Source organism: Natator depressus, chromosome 7, assembly GCF_965152275.1.
Source record: "Natator depressus isolate rNatDep1 chromosome 7, rNatDep2.hap1, whole genome shotgun sequence".
Classification (NCBI taxonomy): domain Eukaryota; kingdom Metazoa; phylum Chordata; order Testudines; family Cheloniidae; genus Natator; species Natator depressus.
In genome coordinates this window covers 109,038,616-109,059,894 of record NC_134240.1, presented here as the reverse complement: position 1 = coordinate 109,059,894, position 21,279 = coordinate 109,038,616, and the positions used below count along the sequence as shown (strand labels likewise).

At 41.9% G+C, this 21,279-nt stretch overlaps 1 protein-coding gene across 1 annotated transcript in view; it reads right to left on the bottom strand.

The window, feature by feature from the left end:
- Nucleotides 1-20,768, bottom strand: part of PDZD8 (PDZ domain containing 8) — a 146,676-nt gene extending 125,908 nt beyond the window's left edge. Inside the window, exon 1 of the mRNA XM_074959265.1 lies at nt 19,670-20,768. Coding sequence (XP_074815366.1) covers nt 19,670-20,556 — 887 coding nt within the window. The 5' untranslated portion in view covers nt 20,557-20,768. The remainder of the gene's footprint in view (nt 1-19,669) is intronic.
- Between the last annotated feature and the right edge of the window lie 511 nt (nt 20,769-21,279).

The following is a 21,279-nucleotide window of genomic DNA, read 5'->3' as shown; positions in this document are numbered from 1 at the left end:
AACGTATGATGCGCCGCCACAGCACCAGTGTGGATGCCCTGGTCTGTTAATGCACTCTGATCGGCCTCCAGAAGTGTCCCACAATGCCTGTTCTAGCCACTCTGGTCATCACTTTGAACTCTACTGCCCTGCCCTCAGGTGACCAACCGTCAGCCCCGCCCTTTAAATTATCTGGGAATTTTGAAAATCTCCTTCCTGTTTGCTCAGCCAGGTGTGGAGTGCTCTCAGCGAATCTTTCCAGGTGACCATACCTCCATGTGCCAGGCGATCCCCAGTATGGAGCAATGGCGAGGTGCTAGACCTCATCAGTATTTGGGGGGAGGAAGCTGTCCAGTGCCAGCTGCACTCCAGCTGTAGGCAAACAGCCACTCTGGTGCGGCCCCTGCAACCTGCCGATTTTACAAAGAGCTGGACACGATACTTGGGGGTGACCCCACCTCCACTCCGAGTACCACCATGGACACTTCAGAGCACAGTCCAACAAGGGAGAAGGAGGAGGAGGAGCAGAAAAGCAGGAGCGAGGGTGCTGAGGAGGAGGAAGATACCCTGGCATCCCTAGATGCATGCAGCCAGGAGCTGTTCTCAAGCCAGGAGGAAGGTAGCCAGTCGCGGTGGCCAGTGCTTGAGGAAAGGACAAACACCAGAGGAGGTTCCCAGTAAGCGGCTTTTATTTTGGAAAGCAAGTTATTCGGTGCAGGCTCTTGGGGCAAGGAGGGTTAGGGCTGCATGTAGGGTTAAATTTTCGAATTGTACTATAAGAATTGATGTAAACTTTGATTTCATTCAGCCAGCCACCCATTTTGAATAACAGAAAGGAATGACTGTCTGAGACTCGGATCCTGTTTCCCATATGTACAATTAGGACCTGTTATAAAGTTTAGTTAGTAAGAGACAAGATTTTGTATTGTGTCTATGATAAATAGATTAGAGAAATGTTGAGGGCCTGAAGCCCCAATGTGAATGGTTTTAGTTATAAAAGATTTAGCAAGACTTAACTTACAATGTATTCTGTATACCTTTGAAGATTTCTGTGAGAGACTGTTTGCGTAAATGAGGAATGCATGCATCAGGAAAAGATAAGGTGCGAAAGCCATCACAAATGTCCAGATGGTCAAGAAAAAGTGAGAGACTTGGAAACACTAGGAGACAATCAGAAAATATCCACTGTATCCGAGGCTAAACACGTTAGCAGCATTGATGACCTCAGAGGTGAGGCAGGCACCCCCGAAGGCGAAACAACAAATAAATGATAACAGCAGAAAACCCCAAGATTAACACCACTTAAGGACTAATGATTACAGGATGACATTGCAGAATGCATGGACTCAAATGGGAATTTACAACTATAAAGATGGGGTGTTTTGCCATGGAACTCTGGGTTCAGTCCTGCAAAGCCTCGGAGCATCGGATTGTGACCGACAGAGCCTAGCTCCTCACTCGTGCTCAATCTAACTGACTCAGTGGGGTCAGAGGGTAATGGCTTGTAGAAAGTGGTGTTGGAGAGCTGCCGAGCAGCCTCTTGTTCATATTCCGACCTATTCATGATGACAACAGCAGATTCTAGGTGGACTCCTCCTGAAGGTCGAAACAGCAGACTGGACTTCTACATAGAGTGCTTCCGCCGACGTGCACGGGCTGAAATTGTGGAAAAGCAGCATCGCTTGCCCCATAGCGTCAGCCGTGTGGAACACAGTGCCATCCACAGCCTCAGAAACAACTCTGACATCATAATCAAAAAGGCTGACAAAGGAGGTGCTGTTGTCATCATGAATAGGTCGGAATATGAACAAGAGGCTGCTCGGCAGCTCTCCAACACCACTTTCTACAAGCCATTACCCTCTGATCCCACTGAGAGTTACCAAAAGAAACTATAGCATTTGCTCAAGAAACTCCCTGAAAAAGCACAAGATCAAATCCGCACAGACACACCCTTGGAACTCCGACCTGGGATATTCTATCTACTACCCAAGATCCATAAACCTGGAAATCCTGGGCGCCCCATCATCTCAGGCATTGGCACCCTGACAGCAGGATTGTCTGGCTATGTAGACTCCCTCCTCAGGCCCTAAGCTACCAGCACTCCCAGCTACCTTCGAGACACCACTGACTTCCTGAGGAAACTACAATCCATCGGTGATCTTCCTGAAAACACCACCCTGGCCACTATGGATGTAGAAGCCCTCTACACCAACATTCCACACAAAGATGGACTACAAGCCGTCAGGAACAGTATCCCCAATAATGTCACGGCAAACCTGGTGGCTGAACTTTGTGACTTTGTCCTTACCCATAACTATTTCACATTTGGGGACAATGTATACCTTCAGATCAGCAGCACTGCTATGGGTACGTGCATGGCCCCACAGTATGCCAACATTTTTATGGCTGACTTAGGGGACGAGAGCTGAGGAAGCGTTGTTCTAACGCCCCTACTCTACTTGCGCTACATTGATCACATCTTCATCATCTGGACCCATGGAAAAGAAGCCCTTGAAGAATTCCACCACGATTTCAACAATTTCCATCCCACCATCAACCTCAGCCTGGTCCAGTCCACACAAGAGATCCACTTCCTGGACACTACAGTGCTAATAAACGACGGTCACATAAACACCACCCTATACCAGAAACCTACTGACCGCTATTCCTACCTACATGCCTCCAGCTTTCACCCTGACCACACCACACGATCCATCGTCTACAGCCAAGCTCTACGATACAACCGCATTTGCTCCAACCCCTCAGACAGAGACAAACACCTACAAGATCTCTATCAAGCATTCTTACAACTACAATACCCACCTGCGGAAGTGAAGAAACAGATTGATAGAGCCAGAAGAGTTCCCAGAAGTCACCTACTACAGGACAGGCCTAACAAAGAAAACAACACAACACCACGAGCCATCACCGTCAGCCCCCAACTAAAACCCCTCCAACGCATTATTAAGGATCTACAACCTATCCTGAAGGATGACCCAACACTCTCACAAATCTTGGGAGAAAGGTCAGTCCTTGCCTACAGACAGCCCCCCAACCTGAAGCGAATACTCACCAACAACCACATACCACACAACAGAACCACTAACCCAGGAACCTATCCTTGCAACAAAGCCCGTTGCCAACTGTGCCCACATATCTATTCAGAAGACACCATCACAGGGCCTAATAACAATCAGCCACACTATCAGAGGCTCTTTCACCTGCACATCCACCAATGTGATATATGCCATCATGTGCCAGCAATGCCCCTCTGCCATGTACATTGGTCAAACTGGACAGTCTCTACGTTAAAGAATAAATGGACACAAATCAGATGTTAAGAATTAGAACATTCAAAAACCAGTCGGAGAACACTTCAATCTCTCTGGTCACGCGATTACAGACATGAAAGTTGCTATATTACAACAAAAAAAACTTCAACTCCAGACTCCAGCGAGAAACTGTTGAATTGGAATTCATTTGCAAATTGGATACAATTAACTTAGGCTTGAATAGAGACTGGGAGTGGCTAAGTCATTATGCAAGGTAACCTATTTCCCCTTGTTTTTTCCTACCCCCCGCCCCCAGACGTTCTTGTTAAACCCTGGATTTGTGCTGGAAATGGCCCACCTTGATCATCATACACATTGTAAGGAGAGTGGTCACTTTAGATAAGCTATTACCAGCAGGAGAGTGGGGTGGGAGGAGGTATTTTTTCATCCTTTGTGTGTATATAAAAAGATCTTCTACACTTTCCACCGTATGCATCCGATGAAGTGAGCTGTAGCTCACGAAAGCTTATGCTCAAATAAATTGGTTAGTCTCTAAGGTGCCACAAGTACAGACTAACACGGCTGTTACTCTGAAACTTGCCTGTGATAGTAACCCTCTTGGCATTATAGGTCATTTGCTACACATGTGAGTTATGGCAAGATTAATTTTTCACTAGTAAAGTCACCACCTATTTGATTTTTATTTTAAATGCTTACATCACAACATGGAATTCCATACTCACCATCATCACCTTCAAGTCTCACTCAAAATGGAGTGGTACATGGGAACAGACAGATTTTATACAGGGGTACCAAGGTTTTACCACCATTCACAGTAAACAAGACCAGATGTACAAAATGCTTAAGTGTTTTAAATTACATTAGTGACACTGGTAAACAAAATGTGATCCTGTTTTAACACATCATATTACAAAACCAACATGAAGATCTTAGTACTTATATACAGGCAACCTTTACCATGAGAACATATTGTTCAGAGTTACAGTGATGTTTAAAACTGACATAGGAAAATAAAAAATAAGTTCACCACTAAGGAAAGATTCAGAAACTCATACAGATGATGTATGTAAACTTGCAGATAAGTATTGTAAATCATAGAAAATCAAGGAGAAAGTTCACTATCAAGGATTTGGATATATTTTAGACCTTTTCTTTAAGCCAAAACAGGCAAGAGTGTACACATTGAGAACCAAAGATTCGCAAGACATTGCGGTTGAAATGTAAAATATCTCCCTTGGCCCCATACCACACAGTATTTTTAAATATAGAAGTTCAAAGACCAAAGTATTATGATGCTATCTCTTTTTCCCCCCATTTCCCTCACAAATGTTAAAAAAATATATATATATCTAGAGATCTTCTATTGTAAGAAAGAATCTTACTGAATGATAGAATTTTAGCTGGCGACAAACCCCTGAAAATAGGAATTAAATGCTAATATAATTCAAGTTATATTCTTTAAAACATCATATTTGTAATCTAAGAAGTTAATGTACTCAGGGTGTCAATTCTATCATTAATTGCCCCATAATATATTCTTCACTAAACACCTTGTAAGAATCAGAGAAGATGAGACACGTATTTCACTGTTGTGACCCCGATGTATTTTTTTTTTGTAAACAAAAGATACAGTTTTTATGTACGGGGAGGGAGAATTGTTCCTCAAGAACACCAGGCTGGTTTATAAAATAGTTAAAAATCTAACAATGGCACTCTGTGGGGGAAACTCTATATATATTTTAATAAGACTATTCGCTACCATCGTTAGATCTTAAAATAAGACATCCAGGTAGCAGCTGTCCAAACTACTACTACTACTATAGATAACTAAAATCTATCTGAACATAGTACAATTTTACTGTTGCTTAAGTGAGTGTCAAACTAACATCATATCTGAATATGAATTTAGAGTGAAGATACTGTATACACAGACCAAATACTTAGGTAGCATTTTTTCTACAACTCTGAGTGCTATTTAGAAGAAACATGTGGAGAATTCAGTCAGAAGGTTATTTCCCATTCCATGTTTTACCTGTAATTCAACCTACGATTTGAATTTTCAAACACGATTCATTTTTTGATACTTTGCTACAACCTGTGTGGCATTTCAGAGATACAGTTTGTTACCATGATTTCAAGTTTTTAAAAAAAAAGGAGTTGACTTTTTCCATTGATCAGAATATAGCAAGCTATACAAACATGATCTGTTTAAATCCTTCTCATCAATATTTGAATACTCCTGTTTATCTAACAGTATTGTTCCTCCCTGTTATGTGGGAGAGACTGGTTTGATTCTTTGTGCCAGCCTTTCATTCCTCAGGCTTACAGGAGCTAAGGAAGCAGAGATCCTCTAGGCTCTAACACAGATAGGAAGGATCTTGCCCTTCCCCTCCCCCACACTCTACAGCACCCAAATATCAAGTTCTACCTTTTACCTTTGCCATCCCTTGCACTCTCTTTTCAGTTCTCTATCACTCTTATGTAATCCCAGAGTTTCACAAGTCTCTGTTAAACTGGTCTCATGTTCTATTATTTTTGTCACCATCTAAAATAATTAATTTAAGGTGTCCATTGACACTTCAACAGTGCTGAAAAGCCACAACACTCCCCCCTTCTGCTCCCCCCAATGCACTGTTAGGCTAAAATGGAGTTCTACTCTGAAAAGAAAAACACAAAACTCACCTTACTGTTTGTAAACTAAAAATATCTGAGATGGATTCAGTGACACACTAACTATGGAATGCCACAATAAGTTTTTAAAAGCAACAAAAAGAGTAACAGCCCTGAAAAATAAACCTGAACTTAAGAGTGAAACTGGGAAGGTGTCACACACATCACCGATAATAGTTACTGCAGGCCAAACTTTGCGCTTGGTTAAATCTTTGCAACCCAAAAATACACAAAGCAATATGTTACTGCTTAAAGTAGTTAGTCTATTTAGTTTTACAAAGAAAATGTTGAGATGACGACTTATAGTCTATAAGCACCTACACAGAAGGAAAATATCTGATAGTAGAAGAGTCTTTAAGCTAGCAGACAAAGGCATAACAAGATCCAATGGCTGAAGTTATTCTATAAATTTTCTATACCACACTCATCACGGTAGTATCTGAATGCCTTTCAGTAGTCTATTAACATGACTAACAGCTATCACACATTTGTTCCCTCATCCTCTCGCTAGGGGAAGAAATGTGTGCAGTGGAGTGTTCTGGAACATAGTTAAACAAAAACTCAGCTATATATGTTTGTTGCACCTTGTTCTTGGAGTGGAAAATGGTGAGGTCTGCAATAGTCCTTAGTGCCTGTGAGACTTTGTTCCACAGTGTTGGGCCAACCCCCAAATAAGTTGTCTCCTGCACCAGCAAGCTTTGCTCTTAATTATAGGAAGTCCCATTGCACTAAGAGAGCAAAGCTGTCAACTGGGGTTTATCTTAGAGCTTAAAGGCAATCTTCTAGATACCCTAGTCACAGAGTACTAAGCACCTTGGAGATAAGGACCAAATGTAGAAGCTAAATAGATTCAGACTAGAAATAAAGTTTTGTTTTTTGTTTAAAAACAGTGAGGGTAATTAACCTTTGGACAAAATTTACCAAGGATTATTCATTGCTTTAAGACTTTAAATCATGAGCATGTCTTTCTAGAAGATTCTCTAGCTCCATCAGAAGTTTTGGGATTGATACAAGAACTCTTTAGTGAAATTCTGTGGCCTTTTATGCAGGTCAGATGAGATGACTAGAATGGTCCCTGCCTTCTGGCCTTAAAAATATGTGAATTTATGTTTTTACTCAGAAAAAATCATGACTGCTTATTACTCCAAAAATGAAAGTTAACCTAATTCTAGACCCAAATCCACTTAATTGCTCAGAAGCCATAATACAGCAGTAAAATAAACATCCACTGAATGCATCCGATGAAGTGAGCTGTAGCTCACGAAAGCTTATGCTCAAATAAATTTGTTAGTCTCAAAGGTGCCACAAGTACTCCTTTTCTTTTTGCAAACATATACTTAGACACCTTCGGTGATGCATTTTTTAAAATGAAGCATACATAAGGTGATTAGGTGCTTTCTCATCACTTACGTACTGCTGTTCTTTATTTTATCAAAGCTGTCCCATTCAAATACAAATCTCACTTGACTATCTTCAGGAAAACTTGTAAGTTGTTCAAAAAAAAAAATATATATATATATATATACACACACACACACACACACACACACACAGAATAAAACTGCTCTGCTTCATAACTTCATTGGTCCAACCTATCACTTGTAATGTCGGTGGAAAAAGGCACAATTCAATGTTATACTATTAACATTTTGAAAATGGAACCATTAGTAGATTATTAGTTCCTACTGACACTTCTTTACTGAATTACCGAACCAGTCATTTGAGTATCTAATATTTTCCCCCAAATGCTTCTTCCACTCTCTCAAGTATACCCCCTATTTTATTTTGTTTGCCTTGCAGTACAATTAATAAATTCTCCTATTGTTCAATGGAGAGTGATGAAATGTTGAAACAGTTCAAAACCAAGCAAGTGTGAACATGAATTATATACAGAGACGAGTGTTGGTGACTTGAGGCAATCACTGCAGGAATGCTGAATAAGCAGTTTACCACAGTCACTCAATAACATGAAATGACTAGCTACTATAGTGAAACTGTCAACATGAGATTAAGTTCCATAGTGATTAGAGTGCAGCATTCTATGACACCACATTGCTGAAACTCACTTTCCTCACTCAAATTGCTTTCTAAAAGCTTAACTTTTTATTTTGTTACAAAGATTTACAAGATCTAAGACCAACTTATGCAAAGGAATAAGTCTTTCATGTGTGCATATTAGACATTCTCAAATAGAAAGTAAGTGCTATACATTTGCATAACACCCATATTATATAGCAGAGTATCACCCCTATTTCTAAGTATGAAAACTTAGGCAAAAATTAAGTGATTTACTCAGAGTCTGTATGGGAAGTTGGACTCCCAGTTCTGAACCTTAACAATAGGCCATGCCATCTCCCACTTTAACCAAAGCATTAGGTGTCGTATATTATCTTAATCTGAAAAATAAACTTGAGTTTTCAATGATAAGATTAGCAGTCAGCTGAAATAAGCCTGAGAGGTTTTACTGAAAGCCTTGAAAATATGCAAGTTATGACAGACCAGTTAGAAAAACACGAAAGTTTGCTGGAAAATAACAAAGGCATTTGTCCTCACTGAGAACAAAGTTTGAAACAAGCCTTTTTTGAGATATCAGAACACATAAAAAAGCAAACATTCAAAACATTAAAGTTCCCCCCACACACACTTTGATATCAAACTGAAGATGTTTGCAACAGAACTTTATCAGATTTCCCCCAGGCTTTCACCCCATCAGCATTTACCTACCCAAAAAATACAACACTGGTCTTAAAGCAAGCATTTTTTAAAATCCACAATTGTAAGAAAGGTAAGCCAGTGCTGTAGTTTTATTTTCATTTGCAATTGTGTCAAAGAATCTCACACACATCCTTTCAAACAGGAGGTAGGATTGAGGGTCAACAATTTGAGAAAGGAAGTGCCATTGCCCACAAAACCAATTAACTCTAATCCTTAAATGGATCAGTTTTTGAAGCAAACAAATATAATTACCACTATAAATCTATTCTCTCTCTCACACACAATTTTTCAACCTCCATTGATTTTATGATTTTTTTTTGTATTTCCACCATCCTTTGCATTCACCGAGATTTTCTTGGTCCCCATGTAGTTCTCCTACACAGGATTGTGTCACACAGAACTACATATATTGCAGGCAAGGCACAAAAATGCAGTATTTGGTTATCATGCACATGTCAAAGAGCTTATGCCCTCACTGATCCAAAAAGCACACCAGTAACCTACTACTACATTTTAATTTAAAAAAAAAAATCTTAAAACTTTTAGAGGACAAGAGATTCTGAGACTTACCTTCTGACTGTGAGAACCCATAATTAGACAATAGGAGAAAAAAAATAGGAAAAAAGATTTTTAAAAACGCTTTTCTCTGCTATTCTGAACCAATGGCCAAAATCATCAATACCAACAGAATTAAGGCTTTCATTTTATCACACACTGAATTTGGTGACCTTCCGGGCACACTGCAAAAGACATCTTCTTCAGCAGGATTTTTGGAGTAGGCAGAGGGAATGATGAAAGGGTGGAAAGCAGCTTTTTAGTTGGTGGCAGGCTAGCCAAGTTCCTTTCTGAATAGTTATTTGATGCTGCTGGGGTTTTCTTTTGCTGTAATATTAATTACCTGTCAGGGTGCCTAGAGCTTTGTATAAGCTATTCCAATAAAAAAATTAACACGTTTAAATAAAAAGTTATTTGCTCTTGTGGCTATGAAGATCTTCCAAATGTGATAGAGCTTTCTATAGACACTGCAGTTTATTAACTGTTTATCACAGTTTGCCAAGCAATATAGTGAAGTCTCTGGTCAGTTTCACTGGTGCTATTAAGAACCATGTGAGCAGCACTGAAACTGTCATGAATGATGACAATGCCATAATGATACCTCTACCAACAGAGGCAGGCCTTGGAATTTTTCCATGCGGAGAAGGACCCAGAAAATGGAAAAAGAGGGAGAATAGAGTAGCAGAAACTTTTTCACCTGGGTTAGGTGAGCAAAGGATAGGAGATAATAGATGCGTCTTTTCCCTTCTGGCAGCTACAGCAAACAGAATTTCAAATCTGTAGCAGGCACCTGTTTTTCAAGAAAGGGGAGATATAAAAATATCAGTAGGCTCCAGAAACAGCATCTTAGTAAAAGTCTCATCATCTTCTCTCTTTCCAGATGAGGAGAGGTGGGATTCTCAACAAAGTACTGCTCCTGGACATCACTGGTGCCTCTAATATTATCTTTAAAAGGTAATTCTGGCTAAGAAGTTTAGACTTCCAGTTAGATGTTCACTACATTTTTCAAGACCTCTGTTACCTGATTAGGTTTGTCACGTCAATAGCAAAGAACCATTTTATGCCAACGTCTTGCTTACATTACATTTTTGGCTTATACTTCTTGGAAAATATGGAGTCAATTTAAAAGCTATATAACAAGTTCTGTAATGATGAATTAAAATAGGTAAAACTAAAGTTTTTGGGTCATACTGTCAAGTGTCAAATCACCTGCTTTATTTTGGAATCAGTTATTGTTTAGCTGAACTCATTAACTAACTAAATGTAAGTCATAAGTGATCAATTGTGGTATTTAACTTCCGATAACAAATCATTACTAGAAAGTAGTCTTTGTAAGACCCTGCTTCTCTGAATCTGTTTAGCTTCTGCATTTGGTTCTGCCTCAAAGTTCTGGTACATTCTTAAAAAACTAATTGTGAATCAAGTTCCTGATAAATTCTTCTTTAGCTAGTATCACACATGGGATGTTTGGACAAAACTCTATGTTACTTTAAATAACCCAAAATACATGTTAAAAGGTCAGCCGTGGTTGTTAACTTCAGTTTTAGCATTAAAAATAGTCGATGAAAATTTGATTGTAAAGGAATGTGCTAAATGGCTTAGATTTAAAAGTAAAGGTATAATTTTACAGTTAATGTGTCTAATTGCCTGGTGGTTGCAACATGAGAACAGATATGAGACAAACTGGTTTCTTTACCTGGGTACCACTGGCTGGCTCTGACACTTTGAACCATTCTTTCAATGTCTGTTTCTTTATATGTTAAATGAATTGAGGATGCTACCAGTTACTCACAATTGTAAATAACCTGGAGATTCTGATTAGTGAGATGTATTGTGCGTTGCAAGTAAAAAAGTCTCAATTTTCAGCGGTGTATGGAAAAACTACCAAGGCATGTTAAAGAATTTGAGTCAGATTCTTCTTCCTTACACTCAGTTCTACATTGCTTTTACTCCTGATTTACACAAGTGTGAATACAAAATTGTGCCCTCTGAATCTTTTAGGCCTTTCTACATGGGATGCTGTTTAAAACCTAGTTTAGGATAAATCAGTGCAGATTTAGCTAACGTGGTGCAAACCCAGGTGGATATTCTTATTTTAGTTTAAGTTAAACCTGATCCAAAATTCAGCTTAAAAATTTCCCATGTTTAAACTGAAATAAGTGTGTCCATACAGATTAGCACCAGTTTAACTAAATCAATTTAAATTTCACACCTTAGTTTAAACTGATGCAACTTTCTCACACAGACACAGCCTTAGTATTCTGGTAAGTTCCATTATGAGACACATCTGTAGAGAATGTAGACATGCTTCACTAGATAGAAGATGCAGAAAGTTTCCTTCATGTGCAAGAAAGACACCCATTTTAAAGTCCTTTAGTTACCTTCTCCTCCTGATTCTACCACCACTTACTTCCACAGCCACAATATTACAAATCTGATATCTGTTGTATTTCCAAATTCAAGGTCTCGCAAATTCATCCATTCTGATACTTAATCTGCTTATTCTAGCTAAAACAGTATGGGAGTTCTATAGATTTTAAGGACATGAAGTTTTTCAGTATGTTAAATAAAAGAAAGCAATAGCTTTTTATTATTATTTTTACCTTACCTTAGAAACTATATCCGATTTTGTTTTATATGTAACTATTTGTTTCCAATATTCTTTCTATCACTTAAATCTTTGATAATAAACTTATTTCCACTATAAATACATCTCAGTGATGTGGTATTGAGTGAAATGCTGATCCTGAGTTGACTCATTCAAGCTGATGTGTATACTGTTCTTTTGGGAACAGCAGATCTGGTATTTCTGTGAGTGTTCCGTGGTTAAGGGGCTGAATACTATAAGGGAATGTTTCAAAGGGACTCGGGTGCACCTACTGTTAACTTACAAGATAAAGTAAGGGTTGGTAAAGCCCAAAAAAGTGCTTGGGTGGTTAACAGGCTGACGGTGTCAGGATGCTGACACCAAGTTAAGTACAAGAAAGTCTCCCTCATGCTGGAAGTATGGGAGGTAACAAGATGATTTTCATCCCTGGATTCCCCAAGAACCATCATATCAGTAGATAATTAAGGAAAGAAAAACTTAGGACTTAGATAATACTGTGGCCTCGTTCAGAGAATTTTAGCCAACTGGCTCTTAATGAGATGGAAGCTCTGTCCTTGAATGACAACTGTTACATCAAAATAACTGTTTTGTTAAATCCAAATACTCTTGCTCAAGAGCCAAGGTAAAAAAGAGACAGGTATTTTCGAAAGCGTCAATGGTATATATAAATAAGAGTTTGTACGTATTTCAGCATAAGCTCTAACTGCATGTCAAAATGTTTATCCCCTTAGCTTATGGATTGCAAAATTGGAATAAATCAGATCATGAACATCTGATTCAGTGTGATATAATCTATACAGGAACATTTCAGGAATGTCACTCTGAAGCCTCTTATGTCTGCAGAGTCACTGTGCAGGATGGAAACAGCTTCAAACAGGGTTGAGGGCTCTTTTTGTTCAGAATATCACCAGGTTCAATCATTATTGGGTTTTGTGGTCTGTTACCATGCAATTTTTTAAGTTTCCAGCCATTCTGACTTACAAGTTACACCTGTGCAGTGTACAGCTACAGTAGAACATGTATCTGTGCTACGCCAAAAGTCCTTGACCATTGTGATATCAGAGGTAACTCAATCACTCTCCTTTCTCTACAACTAATTTGCATGCAACAATTTCATTGGTTGTACGCAGGAGACAGATGGATTGATTGGCCCAACTGCCACCTGCACAAATCAACACAACCAGCACACACATACAAAAATACATACACCCCTCAGCACAGCACATGCCCCACATCTGCCACCTGCGCAAACCTTCCAGGATAGTCTCTCTGTCTGTGTCACTCTGAAGACCAGAATTTCTGTTGAGCCAGTGTGCAGTGATGGAAACAACTACAACCATGGTTAAGAGCCTTTTGTTTAGAATATCACCAGGTACAATCATCTCCAGTCCCTGTGATTACCAGATAGAATGCTGGAATCCGAAGATTCTCCAGCAGTTGGAACATGACAGTTTACCAAAGAAAATGGGAGTAACATTCACATGGCGTAACAAAGAGGTGGTTGTTCCTCCAGCTGGAAGGCAGGTCTGTGGACAAGCTTTGGGGGATATGTACAAACAGCAACATTTCTGACTACAACACAGCACATAGAAACAAGAGCCCCTCAATTTTGGCTTTTTTAAACACACAAGACTTTACAAGTTACACACATGACAGTCCAGGCTTTCAGTTACCTTTAAAATAAGTCTGTCAACCTCAACCTTAAACAATTCAACATTAGTATTTCTTATGTGCCAAATTATGCTCTTGGTGAATAAGCACCACAGTGATAAGCCTTAATAAAACTGCAATTGTCTGCTGGACAGTTCCACTTTTTTTCTGGATGACAATCTAGAGTCACATCCAATAAAGAATAATCAGCCTAAGAAATTCAACATTACCAATCTGTTCATAACTTTACAGTTTATTTTAAAGTAACCTATCTGTTAAAAATCAAAAGAGAATCAAAGACAGGCACAACCCTTTCTTAGATTACAAGTCATCTCTCCTCTTATGTAAAGAGTCTTATCAATCATGGTTCATTACAACTTTATTCGTATCTGGAAAAAACAGAAGTAGGTTGTGCAGTTATCTGTCTGCAAAACACTTAGTATACTATATACATTAATAGTTCTATAAAAATGTAATCACAAAAGACTAAGCAAAAATAAATGGAAATGTTTAGTTTACCCAAGCTTTACCAGGAGTGTCAGAATAGACACCCAGACTACCACAGGGGTTCTCAATTTTTGTCATGGGGGCAATACCTTAAAAAAAGATTGTTTGAAGGAGCACATCATCAACCCATTAACAATTGTCTAGACCTCCTCTCTTGCCATTGGCCATCAGATAATATCTCTGTAGAATCTATAGCAGTTGCTTACTTACAAATAGTAATTTTTTTTTAAAGTGTACTTTTAGCTTCTTTAAATGTTATTTAACAGCTGGAAAAAAGATAGGACAGTTTTGAGGCCTGCAATTTGGAAATTACTGAGCCAAAATGATGTCCCCTTTTTAAATGGTTCAAAAGAGAACTCCTTGTATGCCAACATCTTCTCTTTCTAAGGCCTGGTTTAAACCTAAAACTTAAGCCGACCCAGCTACATCGCTCAGGGGTCTGAAAAATTCACACCCGAGACACACAGGGTATGTCTACACAGCAATTCGACACCCACGGCTGGCTGCTGGCAGTTGACTAATGGTCAGAATAAGGGGCTGTTTAATTGTAGTGTAGATGTTCGGGTTTGGGCTATTACCCCACCTTGCAGGGTCCTAGAGCCCAGGCTCCAGCCCAAACTTGAATGTCTACACCACAATTAAATAGCCCGTTAGCCCAAGTCAGCTGGCATGGGCCAGCCACAGGTTTTTAATTGCAGCATAGACATACCCATAGTTAAGCCAACCTAAGCCCAGGTATAGACACAGCTGGGTTGACAGAAGTAGTCTTCAGTTGACATAGCCGCTACCTCCTGAGGGGGGTGGATTTATTACAGCAAGAGAAAAACTCATCCAGCCTGTAGCAAGTGTCTATTACAGTGGTGTAGCTGCAACACTGCAGCTGTGCTGCTATAGGGCTTGTAGTGTAGACATGGCCTAAGACTATTACAACTATTCAATTATTTATTTGCAAAACTCCTAGAGTGAGGGTGGGGCGGGGAAAGCCACAGAAAGGGCTTGAACTGAAAACAACATACAGCTTGTTAAATATTTAACCAATAATATCTGAAATGACAGAAAAGAGAGGCAGGGACAAATACATTCCACGCAGATGAGAAATTATTGAATGTTTACGTCAGGAAACAGGTTGTTTAAAGGGTGTAAAATTTATCTGGCTTCCTCCCAAACACTGAAAAATTGTATAAAAGAATAAATTAGCATGGCTCTAAAAGAATATCTGCATCACAGGTTCAGTGTTTTGCCTTCTTTTAAAGAAATTTAAAACATGCAATGCCTAGTAAGAAAGATTACCTTTCCAAAACTGTTCTCCTTGAGGCAGTGGGGTTTAGAGTTGAGAACAGTATTAGAACTCTGGGGCTCCTGTCCCAATAACCACTGACATTGTGCTACCTTGGGCAATCACCTGTGCTTCAGGTTTACCCCTCTCTATATGGGGGTCAACACTATACACACAGGTTTCAGAGTAGCAGCCGTGTTAGTCTGTATCCGCAAAAAGAAAAGGAGTACTTGTGGCACATTAGAGACTAACAAATTTATTTGAGCATAAGCTTTCGTGAGCTACAGCTCACTTCATCGGATGTATGCAGTGGAAAATACAGTGGGGAGATTTTATATACACAGAGAACATAGCCATCAGAAACAGTATCCCCGATAATATCACAGCAAACCTGGTGGCTGAACTTTATCCTCACCCATAACTATTTCACTTTTGGGGACAATGTGTGACTTCAAATCAGCTGCACTGCTATGGGTACCCGCGTGGCCCCACAGTATGCCAACATTTTTATGGCTGACTTAGAACAACGCTTCCTCAGCTCTGGTCCCCTAATGCCCCTACTCTACTTGGCTACACTGATGATATCTTCATCATCTGGACCCATGGAAAAGAAGCCCTTGAGGAATTCCACCATGATTTCAACAATTTCCATCCCACCATAAACCTCAGCCTGGACCAGTCCACACAAGAGATCCACTTCCTAGACACTACGGTACTAATAAGCGACGGTCACATAAACACCACCCTATATCGGAAACCTACTGACCGCTACACTTACCTACATGCCTCCAGCTTTCATCCAGACCACACCACACGATCCATTGTCTACAGCCAAGCTCTACGATACAACCGCATTTGCTCCAACCCCTCAGACAGAGAAACACCTGCAAGATCTCTATCAAGCATTCTTACAACTACAAGACCCACCTGCTGAAGTAAAGAAACAGACTGACAGAGCCAGAAGAGTACCCAGAAGTCACCTACTACAAGACAGGCACAACAAAGAAAATAACAGAACGCCACTAGCCATCACCTTGAGCCCCCAACTAAAACCTCTCCAACGCATCATCAAGGAACTTCATATTATCCTGAAGAATGACCCATCGCTCTCACAGATCTTGGGAGACAGGCCAGTCCTGGCTTACAGACAGCCCCTCAACCTGAAGCAAATACTCACCAGCAACCACACACCACAATAACCCAGGAACCTATCCTTGCAACAAAGCCTGTTGCCAACTGTGTCCACATATCTATTCAGGGGACACCATCGTAGGGCCTAATCACATCAGCCACCCTATCAGAGGCTCATTCACCTGCACATCTACCAATGTGATATATGCCATCACGTGCCAGAAATGCCCCTCTGCCACGTACATTGGCCAAATCAGACAGTCTCTACGTAAAAGAATAAATGGACACAAATCAGACGTCAAGAATTATAACATTCAAAAACCAGTCGGAGAACACTTCAATCTCTCTGGTCACTCCATTACAGACCTAAAAGTGACAATTCTTCAAAAAAAAAAAAAAAAAAAAACTTCAAAAACAGACTCCAACAAGAGACTGCTGAATTCAAATTAATTTGCAAACTGGCTTGAATAAAGACTGGGAGCGGATGTGTCATTACACAAAGTAAAACTATTTCCCCATGTTTACTTCCCCCCCACACACACACTGTTCCTCACACGTTTGTTTCAAGTGCTGGACATGGCCCACCTTGATCATCACTGCAAAAGGGTTTTTTCCCCCTCTCCTGCTGGTAATAGCTCACCTTACCTGATCACTCTCATTGCAGTGTGTATGGTAACACCCATGGTTTCATGTTCTCTGTGTATATAAAATCTCCCCACTGTATTTTCCACTGCATGCATCCGATGAAGTGAGCTGTAGCTCATGAAAGCTTATGCTCAAATAAATTGGTTTGTCTCTAAGGTGCCACAAGTACTGCTTGACTATACACACAGAATGTGCTCTAAGTTTCAGTGTCCATAAAGCACATTCAGATCTCTTGAGGAAACAGTCTTATATACAGGAGTGGATATTTTGTTACCCAATACCTACTAGCCTGTGTACTAAGTCTATAAGCCAGGGTAAAAAATAGCTATGCTACCATGACACTTTCAAAGCCAAACTCCCTGCTATTTAAGGGAATAACTATTTAGTTTTTAATATTTTATTGGATTGTATTTTTTTAAAATTAGCTTACAAAATTTCTTAGACTTTCTTTCCCTAGAATTCATTCTCTTCTTTCCTATAACATATCATGCTATACCTTTCCTTTCAGTATCAGTTACCTTCTCTGCCCCACCCCTTCTCCACACTCCTATCTCTTTCTTAATAAATTTTGTGCTCTACCTCTGCCCAATATTTTCTGTCACTCAGAATTCTCTTTTTAAAATCCATCTCCCCTCCACCACAACATACTTCTCTTTCTTAACTTATCACTCTCTCTCTCACCCACACTCACAATCCTAACCCAGTAGCTCTCATGCACAGGATTTGAAAAATTTACAAGACATCAAATATCTTGGACTGAATGAGGAGAGAGGCCTCCACTATCCAGGGGCACCTTCCAAGTGAGATGCAAGACCCCTTCCACAACTGCTTGAAGAGGGGAGTGATCCATCACTGACCTACACACAGACACGCTGCAACTGGAAGGAAGAAGGGAAAAGAATGTTCCCTCCCTCCCTGCTTTGCTGCAAGTGGTTGTTGAAGTCAGTGAGGGTCTTGCTGTCCTAACCCTCAGAGACTAAGGTCAGAAGGGACCATCATGAACATCTAGTCTGACCTGCACATTGCAGGCCACAGAACCTCACCCACCCACTGCTGAAATAGACCCCTAACCTCTGAGTTACTGGAATCCTCAAATCATGGTTTAAAGTCTCTGGTTTAGGTCCTTTTCCACAACCAGTAGCTCAAGTCCCTTTCCCAAACTGCAACTGTATGAAACTGACCTGATTCTTGTGAGTTTCACAGTTGTCCACAATGTTCTGAATAGCAACCATTAAAGCTGACAAGTGTTCAGTCAGTTTTCATTTTGCGGCACTGTGGGAATGCTATGAGTAACACCTGAAGTACTTGAAGTGTCTGTGTGAAGACTCAGGAAGACCCAACCACACTGGTTTAGACTTGAGTCAGACTTTGTAAGTTATATTCACAACCATAAAGCCTCTAAATTGTTAAGAGAATTAAGATTCTGAAATGACATTTCCCTGAGAAGCTTCTTACCTGCCCTGCTTTTGTGGCTTTTCCAAGCCCTAGATCATTTTCTACACATGCAGATATATATATAGTCACACAAGCTTAGCATAATTTGTAACAAAGAATAGACAGGAAAGACTTTTAAAGCCATCTCCTCAACATAAAAATTAGATATACTTTAGAATTCAGATAGACCTCTTCAATGATTCCTTTGTGTGGCTTCCCCTGAGAGGAACTTTACCGAGTCTTAGTGCTGAGGAATCAAGTAAACAGAGTCACATTAATATATCTAGCCAGTGATCATGCAAACTATAGAGAACATACAGGTGGATGACAGGACAAATGTGTTCCCTGAGACTGGTAAATTACTGAATACTTATAGTCACAGACCAGCCAGCAATTAGGCAGCGAGGAATTCACTTGGATTCTTCCACTATAGATAAATCACTGGACATCCCATTATATGCAAAACTGCAGTGTGTATAAATCAGACAGAAGGTGCTCTTCACACTCCTTTACTACAATAAAGTCAAAGTTGGCACTAGAAAATTCCATGATTGCAGCATGAGTAGCGAGCAGCTGTCGCCAGCTAGCTCTTAGGTCTGACCAAGGGCAGATGGAGAGGCTGGAGGAGCAGCGGGAAGCAGTAATGAACTGGGGAAAAAATATAATTTTTGTACTTTTACAGTGCCTTTCAGAGTATATCAAAACACTTTACAGTGAGTGAATTAATTCCTGTCTCATGTTAGAATTACTGTCCCTGGTTTTTTAGATAGGAAAAGTGAGGCCAAGTGACTTGCCCATGGTTGCACAGTCAGTCAGCAGCAGATCCTGGAACAGACCCCACATATCCCAACTCTGCATCCTGTGCTTTAGTGACAAGGCCATCCTTCTACCTTCCAAAGAGGCAGCATGGAGCAAGTGGATAAGGCACTGGCCTGATAGTTGGGATACCTGGGTTCTATCATTAATTTACTATCTGATCTGTGTGCTTCATGTTCTTCACCTGTAAAACAATGAAAGTGATACTAATTCACCTTTACAAAGTGCTTTGAGATCACAAGAAGAAAGATACCATATAAGTGCCATTATCATATGCCTGAAAAAGTGCCAATAAAAACCTTTCCTTTTCTACCTGAGAGTACACGACAGGCATTTGAATGCATCCTGCCCCAAGGTAACCCCAGGGAAGAGGGGAATATGGCACCTTACCTGATTTTATAACTGGGTAAGGTGTGCTTACGCTTGATGACCTTCTTGAACTGGTTGACGATGATAGAAGTGAGCTGGGGCATGGGCCTCCCCTCAAACTGGGACTTCACTTCAAAGCCTATCACAGGATCATCCATGAAAGCAAAGGACCAGTGTGTGAAGGGCAAGCGGGTGAAGACCAGCCTCAGCTTCCCCATCACCCGAGAGATCTTGACGAAGAGGTACGCCGACTTGCCAAAGACCAGGTCGGCATCGATGGCTAGGTGGAAGCCACCATTATACTCCAGGTCCACCTCGAAGCCCAGTTCCTCGGGGCAGCCCTCGTCACTGCAGATCACTGGCCGGATGAGCTTGATGGATTTGAAGAGGGGCACCACATCGCCCAGCGACACATCCCTGAGGCTGAGCCCCTCCAGCACCTTGCCCGTCATCTTGGTCTGCAGCAGCTCCTCGAACTCCACCTTGATCTTCTTGGTGACCCAGTGCCTGACCAGGGAGGTGTCCCTGAGCTCCCTGAAGAGGAAGAGGCAGATGGCATTGAGGAAGTAGCAGGTCTCCTCTCGGGAGGAGGGGGGCGCAGGGGGCTCTTGCTGCTGCTGCTTGGCGCCGGGCTCAGCCTGGGGCTTGGCGGCGCCCGGGGAGGGGGTAGCAGCGGCGGCGGCGGCAGGGGCAGGCTCCTGGGGCGGATGGCTGCCCGCCGGGTCTGAGCCGTGGAAATAGTCCCTGAGGCTGTGGTCGGGCAGGACCCTGGGGAAGAAGAGGCCGCCGGAGGCTCTCGCCACCCCGGGGGGCTCCGGCTTCCTCCTGTAGAGCAGCAGCAGCTGGAGCAGCAGCGTGATGAAGGAACCGGCCAGAGCCGAGATCAGGATCACATAGACCAGCAGCATCTCCGCCTCGACGCCCGCCAGGCGCGCACCTGGGCACGGGCTCCCCCCTCACACCAGCGCCGCCGCCTCCATCTTGTGGGCATGGAGCTGGGGCAGGTGCGGAGGGGCTGGGAGGGGGCGCAGCCTCCGCCTCAGTCCGCCCGAGATACCCGCGCGGTTCCTCCGCGGTCCGCTCCGCCTCACACAGCAGCAGCCAGCTGCCGCCTCATCCGGGTCTCACCTCCCGCCCCCCGCCGGGCGGAGAAAGCGACGGCCGCTCCCCACCCCGTTCACCCAGATTGGAGGAGAGAGGAGGTCCTTACCCCTCACGTCACAGGGCACGGCGCCCTGCGAGGTGACGTCATAACACCGCCGGCAGGAGGGGTGGGGGAAGGAGCGGTGTGTTGGCGCGCGGCGCCCGAGAGTTGGGCAACTTGCGCCGGGGGGGCATGGCCGCCTGCTGCTGCTGCGGACAGTGCAACCCGGAGGGCGCTGGAAGGGGGGAGGGGGCAAAGCGGAGGCTGGAGCTGCACGGACGGCGGGGGCGGGGGTTGTTTGCAGAAGCTGCCCGCGGCTGCTGGGGGTCCCCAGCATCTTTTCTCAAATATTCACCCCGGGGGGAGACTCGGATCCCCCTCCTACCCCGGGGCTGTTTCTGCAGCCACCTGCTGAAGAGGATGAATGGCAGGCGGAACGGAGGAGGGTTTTTTTTTTTTTTTGAAACAGAAAAAAAAAATTTATTGT